At 50.3% G+C, this 7,121-nt stretch overlaps 1 protein-coding gene across 1 annotated transcript in view; it reads left to right on the top strand.

Annotated features, from left to right (window-relative positions):
- Positions 1 to 787: 787 nt before the first annotated feature.
- The window catches only part of RIMS3 (regulating synaptic membrane exocytosis 3), a 41,692-nt gene continuing 35,358 nt past the window's right edge, over positions 788 to 7,121 (top strand). Inside the window, exon 1 of the mRNA XM_032228451.1 lies at positions 788 to 1,049. Within this exon, the coding sequence (XP_032084342.1) occupies positions 830 to 1,049 (220 nt within the window). The 5' untranslated portion in view covers positions 788 to 829. The remainder of the gene's footprint in view (positions 1,050 to 7,121) is intronic.

The raw sequence follows: 7,121 nt of genomic DNA, 5'->3' as shown, positions 1-7,121 counted from the left end.
GGAGTTAGCTGGACCCATGTTGATATGGCTTCAGGTCAGAGCATATAGTATATAGTAATATATACTATAAGTATATAGCAATAGCACTTAGACCAGTGATGGCTAACCTTTTTGGCATGGAGTGCTGAAAGCGCATGTGCACCCATAATGAAATGCATGTGTGATGCCCCTGTGCATGTGCGCACGACCCACACACACTCCTGCACCCGCACATGCATGCATGACCCCCTGCATATGCCCCCCATGCATGCACCCTCCCTCTCCGCATGCACACACATTTCCCGCATGCGTGGCAGAGACCCAAAAACCAGCTGGCCAGCAGGAGGCATGCACGCATGCGCAGCAGAGCTGAGCTAGGGCAACAGTTTGTGGGCCTGCAGAGGGGGCTCTGCATGCCACCTGTGGCATGTGTGCCATAGGTTCACCATCACAGAGTTAGACTTATATACCGCTTCACAGTGCTTTACAGCCCTTCTCTAAGTGGTTTACAGAGTTAGCATTTTGCCCCCAACAATCTGGGTCCTCATTTGACCCGCCTCAGAAGGATGGAAGGCTGAGTCAACTTTGAGCCTGGTGAGACTTGAACTGCCGAACTGCAGCTAGCAGTCAGCTGGAGTATCCTACAGTACTGCACTCTAACCACTGCAGCCACTGCGGCTCAGAGACATCTCAGTATAGAGAGTACTGATCACATTATTTTTCAGCCCAAAGCACCTTCCCTGCCTCTGTTGTTAACAGAGGGACCAACTTCTCCTCCTTCATGTCTCCTGCTCTTCTCTTGCAGCTTCTCCCATCTGGTTCGCAGCCAGTGAGGTCTACCCAGGTGGCCATGCTGAATGGGGAGACGAGCAGCTCTGCAGCCAGGAATGTGGTCCGCAGCTCCAGCATCAGTGGAGAAATGTACAACATAGAGAAGAGCAATGGTGGCAATTCCGATTCAGCCAGTCTCTCCTCCACTAAGAAGCGGCGATCCAGCCTGGGTGCCAAGATGGTGGCTATTGTGGGGCTGTCCCAGTGGAGCAAGAGTACTATGCAGCTCAATCACCCTGGTAAGAAACGTCATGATATGACTGAGCCTTCCTTGTGCTGTTCTGCAACTGTCACTTGGTTGCTCCGCAAGTCTTTGGTTGGGTTGGTTGACCCAAGAACTGGAATCCCATGTAAACTCCAGCCATAATGACCTTGGCTTGGCTTTGGCTTTGGCTTAGGAACCAAGTTAATCTGGGATGTAAATTCTGGAACCTCTGAAGCAGAGGTGGGTTGCTCCCAGTTCGGGAGAAGCAGTAGTGGTAATTGGGCGTGGCTGGCCATGCCCCTGAACTGGCTCGCTCCGGCGCTCGCCCTGCCTCGTCTTCGCCACGTGCATCCACACAACTGCCTCCTAATGCCTACACACAGGTAAGCAGCATGGGCTGCTTAGGGAGCCCTGAGACTTCGCAACCACCGCTTCCTAAGTGGGATCAAGCCTCCCCACCACGTCGATGCACAGAGGCAGGTGGCAGCAGTTTCGTTTGCTGCCTGCGAGCTCCGGGGTGGGGTGGGGTGGATGGGTGGGTGAGCAGCCAAGCAAGCATGCCAAGATCTGCCAGCTGCCTCTAATCTGCAGTTTACTCGTGAGCAAGTTTACTCATCAGCAGGGTACTGTCAGCTGTCAGATTTCTGGCTTGCTCGCTCAGTTGCTGCCCCCCTTCTCCCTGCAGCTGACAGGCAGTGAACAAAACCACACACTCTTCAGACCCTCCAGCTCTCCTGTGTTCAACTCAGCGTGGCTCAGGTTGCTGCTTTCTTTGGCCTTTTTAAAAAAAAGTTTTACAGTATATTTTATTTCCCATCTCCAATCTGAAACATAAATTTGCCAAGCCATGCCCACAAAATAAGCCACGCCCACAGAACTGCTAGTAAAAAACAATTTTTATTTATTTATTTCTACATCAAACTTTTAAATTTTTTCATTTAATTTTGACTCCTGTACTTCACTCTCTGATATAAAAGAAAAAGAAAAAAATGAGCAAGAGAATGCTCGATTCACATCAAAAGGTTTTAGGCAGAAAGGCTGAATAAATGTAATGGGTTTTGAACACATCTCAATCGTTAATTGATAAAGTACTTATAATCTGTCTCATGTACATCCTGTATCTGTATAAACATTCTTCTCTTCATTTCCTCCCTTTCCCCCTTTAAATCCTACATCAGTTTAGCCACTTTATACATGTGATCAAATGAGCTGCAGCTCAAGAAAGCTTTAACCCATTTAATGAGTTAGCTGGAAAAGGGGCTACGCTCTGATATTTTTTTGTCCCCATAGACCAACTAAGTTCTCCTCCTACAAGGCAAACATAAACTCCTATTCTCCAAAGCACCTGGGGTATGACAAGAAGCAATGGATGGAAATTTCCTGACAGTTAGAAACAATTGACCAGTGGAACAACTTGCCTCCAGAAGTTGTGAATGCTCCAACACTGGACGTTTTTAAGAAGATGTTGGATAATTATTTGTCTGAAGTGGTGTAGGGTTTCCTGTCTAAGCAGGGGGTTGGACTAGAAGTCCTCCAAGATCCCTTCCAACTCTGTTAGTCTATTCTCTTCTCTTCTCTTCTAAATTCTATTCTATTCTACTCTACTCTAATCGTATGATTTTAAAGGTAAATTATTATTAAAGGGAGAAAAGCTTTCTTTCTTTGAAGTAACTCCTCTATTAGCAATGGATTCTACAGGTGAAATGACAGTGAGATTCAGAAGATATTTGGTTATTAAACTCATTAAGTTTTTAATGGTCTCATTTGTATTGCTTATGGCCAGAGATTGTATTGTTTGGTTTATGACAGTACAATTATTTTTGGTATTTGGGTCTTGATTTCAGTTGAGAGCAGACCTTTCAATCTAACTCCCAATACTGGCCATAGAAATAGTGCCCCATTTGAAAAGCTAGGATAATGCAGAATGAACAATGAAAGCCACCAGCAGCACATTGGAGGAGAGAAGAGGACGACTCGAATTAAAAGAGAAATATCTTTACATTTCCCAGGAAGATCACTCCAGAAGCAGAAATACCTCGGCCTGGATCAGGGGTGTCAAAGGGGTGTTAAGATCTGGCCCACAGGATTGCCCAGAAACAGTGCGTGTGACCCTCCCGAGCTGTGTTTTCGCTGGCAGGGGGTTGCAGGCAGCCAAAGATGGAGCTTGGGTGTCCTTTTTTTACTGGCAGAGCACTAGGGCCACCACAGTAGAGGTGGTATTCAGCAGGTTCTGACCAGTTCTGGAGAACCGGTAGCGGAAATTTTGAGTAGCTTGGAGAACCAGCAAACCCCACCTCTGGCTGGCCCCACCCCCATCTATTCTCTGCCTCCTGAGTCCTGGCTGATTGGAAGGAAATGGGGATTTTGCAGTATCCTTCCCCTGCTACATCCACAGAACCGGTAGTAAAAAAATGTGAATTCCACCACTGGTAGTACCCATTATTTGCATTGGAGGGATGCCAAACTCACCACACCAAATATAATTTTAAAAATCACATAATTATTGGAAGAAAAGAGGCAGCCAACACATACAAAACAGTTGATCTTTAGGCTTGGAAATGAGATGAGACATACCGTATATTAATGCAATTCTGTACGATAGAATTTGTTTGTGTAGGTGTGTTTCCTTTTCATACTAACAGAACATTCTTTGCATGTTTGGGTCAAATACAAATTTTGGGGCCATGGCTCAGGTTTCACACTCCGACGGGCCAACCTATCACATTCTGCTGCTCTAAAACTCATCTGTCCTTCTCTTAACTCTGTTTGCATTTTGCCCCCTTTCCCTCCCCCCACGTGCAATGATTCTCCTTGAGAAAAAAAATCCATCCTGCTGTTTTCTATCCAGCAGACCCTGAAGGTGTTTTTGTTGATGCGCATGCGTGAGAATGGGAATGGCCGCCGAGTTTCAACGCTCCGGCTATTGAGAAATAATAGCGATAGATTCCAGGCGACTAGGACCCCGAACATGACAACGGAGGGGTCCTTGCAAGAGATCAACATTCGGGCTTCCCGGGGAGGTAATTATTTGAGGAGGGGGCTGCCTTCGGGTGGCCCCTGGACGGTATTACCTCCCTCGGTGACTTTTCGAACAGCTGGGCGGCGGCGGTTGGCGGCGTTGCGCGAGCGGCGGCGGCTTCGGCCCCGCTGCCTTAGGAGGCTGCCCCGCTACCCTGGGAGGCTTGATTTGTGCCCTGAACAGAGGGTAGGGAACTGTATGGAAGTGCCTGTTTGGACTGGAGGACTGGCTCTCTACCCCCACCGCAACTTTGTTGTTCTGTACTGCGGCCCTGCTGATTGCTTCCTTTCCCCCTGGCACGGCATCCTTTTTGTGTTTTGCCGTTGCTTCCACTGGGCTCTGCAACGTTTTATTTATCATCTATCCACCTGGACTGTGATCCCAGGATTTCAACGACAGGCTCTTTGTTGTGTTGGGTATCATCTGTTGCTGCTGCTCTGCCTCAGGAGGGCCACGTTAGGCAAAATCGTCCACCGGACCATTCTGTATTGGACGCCATTGCTCCGGAAAGGCAGCGTATGTGGACCTCAGACTCCCCCAGTGGCCATTACTGACACTTCCTCCATCCTTTGGCTGGTCTCATCATTTTTTACCATCTTATCATCTTTACCGCCTCTTTAATTACCATCTACCCACCCCTCCTATAATTACATCTACAATTACATCTGTTGGGCTTCCTCACGTACGAACAAATTGTACCCATCTGGTTAATATTGCCCCTCGTCGTCCCAGGGAAACCATCTCAACTACCCAGACTCTGCCTTCACTGACATTATTGACAAACCGGACTTAACATCTTTGACGATTTCTTTTAATCGCCTGGACTTTTGGGACCTTCCCAACTACGTAAGAAGGGAAGAAATGCTACCTCCCCTTCTATATATATTCTTTTATAAGATCTACGCACGCTGCGCAAATTTTTAAATGGTATGGTGAGTGCATGTGACTGTATGTGTGAACTGGATGATCCCACTTTTATTATTCCATGATTGTTGTATTTTTTTTTATGTGTTTTTAATTATTACGTGGGGATTGCTTGAGTGTATAAATGAGTGTGCTTGATTCGGAGGACCTGCCGGGAATTGCGGGGGCTATGGGGGTGGTTGAGGGGACTAAAGACACGGGAGAGGGTCGGGGTATTGCGGTCGTAACAGGGAGGGGCAGATACGGCGGGGACTTTAGGGCAGGCCATTACCGGGGAAGGAGGGTTCGCTACATCACAGAGATCCCTCCTTCCGGCCCTAGGAGTCCCACTCCAAGACCAGATGGCGCAAGTAGTCAGGACCCTGGTCTCAGGCTGTTGTCGCTAAATGCCAGGTCTGTGTACATAAAGCACCTCTCGTCCGGGACTTAATTTTAGACGAGAGGGCAGACCTGGCATGTATTACTGAGACCTGGCTGGGCCCAGAGGGAGGAGTCCCCCTTGTAGAACTGTGCCCAGAAGGATTTCAGGTGCTACATCAGCCGAGAGCCCAGGGAAGGGGTGGGGGTGTGGCCGTTGTTATCCGGGAGTCGTTAGTTCCTCGTAGGGTCCCTGCTCCGGAGATTGTCGGGTGTGAGTCCTTGCTGTTAAAGTTGGACCTCAAGGGTCAAGTGGGTTTGCTGCTAACGTACCTGCCTCCCAACAGCGTTGCAGCAGCCCTCCCCTCGCTCCTCGAGTCGGTAGCCGAGCTGGCAATTGAGTTCCCTAGGTTGATGGTCCTGGGGGACTTTAATTTGCCGTCGCTCGGTGAAAACTCTGATGGGGCGCAGGAGTTCATGGCTTCCATGACAGCCATGGGCTTGGCTCAAGTAATCCGAGGCCCAACCCATTCAGCGGGACACATGCTTGACCTCGTATTTCTCTCGGAGCAGTGGATGTGTGATCTTGGTCTGAGGGGGAGTGACATCATACCCCTGTCGTGGTCAGACCATTGCCTACTGAGGCTCGACTTCCGGAGGCCAAACCCCCACTGTAGGGAGGAGGAACCGACCAGGTGGTTCCGCCCCAGGCGTCTTATGGAGCCAGCAAGGTTCCAGACAGAGCTTGGGGTTATTCCTGACACTTTCGCCCACAGTCCGGCAGAGACTCTGGCTGCTGCGTGGCACTTGGCAGCGTCAGAGGCCCTCGACCGGATTGCGCCACTGCGGCCCCTCCGAGGCGGCGGATCCCGGAGACCCCCTTGGTTCACCGAGGAGCTCCGGGAGATGAAGCGCCGGAGGAGATGCCTAGAGCACCGTTGGAGGTCCGATAAGTCCGCATCGAACCGAGCAATGGTAACCACCTGCACCAGGGAATATACTAGGGCACTTAGGGCAGCTAAAAGATCACACATAGCCTCCCTGGTCGCATCCGCTGAGTCCCGTCCAGCCGCCCTGTTTAGGATAACCCGCTCCCTATTGAACAAAAGGGAGACGGGGGAACCCTTGCAGGGCAGAGCTGAAGAATATGCCCAATTCTTAGCGGACAAAATTGCTCGGTTTCGGACGGACTTGGACTCCACACCTGCAGCTCCAGCCGAGGCACAGGGGGACCAAGTAGAACAGCTCTGGGTTGAGTTTCAGGAGGTTACCCCCGGGATGTGGACAAGGCCATGAGAGCTGTGAGTTCCTCCACCTGTGTCCTGGATCCGTGTCCCTCATGGCTGGTTTCTAACTGCAGTGAGGTGACACGAGGCTGGATCCGGGCGGTTGTAACCGCCTCCCTTCGGGAGGGGAACTTCCCCGCCGCACTGAAAGCGGCGGTGGTGAGACCCCTCCTGAAGAAACCATCCTTGGATCCAGCTGTCCTTAACAACTTTCGCCCGGTCTCCAACCTCCCCTTTCTGGGGAAGGTTGTTGAGAAGGTGGTGGCCTTCCAGCTCCAACGGTCCTTGAGGAGCAGACTATCTAGAACCCCTTCCAGTCAGGCTTCAGACCCGGTTACAGCACGGAAACCGCTTTGGTCGCATTGATGGATGATCTTTGGAGAGCCAGAGATGAAGGACATCCCTCCATCCTGGTCCTCCTTGACCTCTCAGCGGCTTTCGATACCATCGACCATGGTATCCTTCTGCGACGACTGCGGGAGGTGGGAGTGGGGGGCACCGTGTTACGGTGGTTCTCCTC

This window comes from Thamnophis elegans, chromosome 12 (genome assembly GCF_009769535.1).
Source record: "Thamnophis elegans isolate rThaEle1 chromosome 12, rThaEle1.pri, whole genome shotgun sequence".
Lineage (NCBI taxonomy): Eukaryota > Metazoa > Chordata > Lepidosauria > Squamata > Colubridae > Thamnophis > Thamnophis elegans.
The sequence above is the reverse complement of the archived record's forward strand: the minus strand, read 5'-3'. Positions and strand labels throughout refer to the sequence as shown.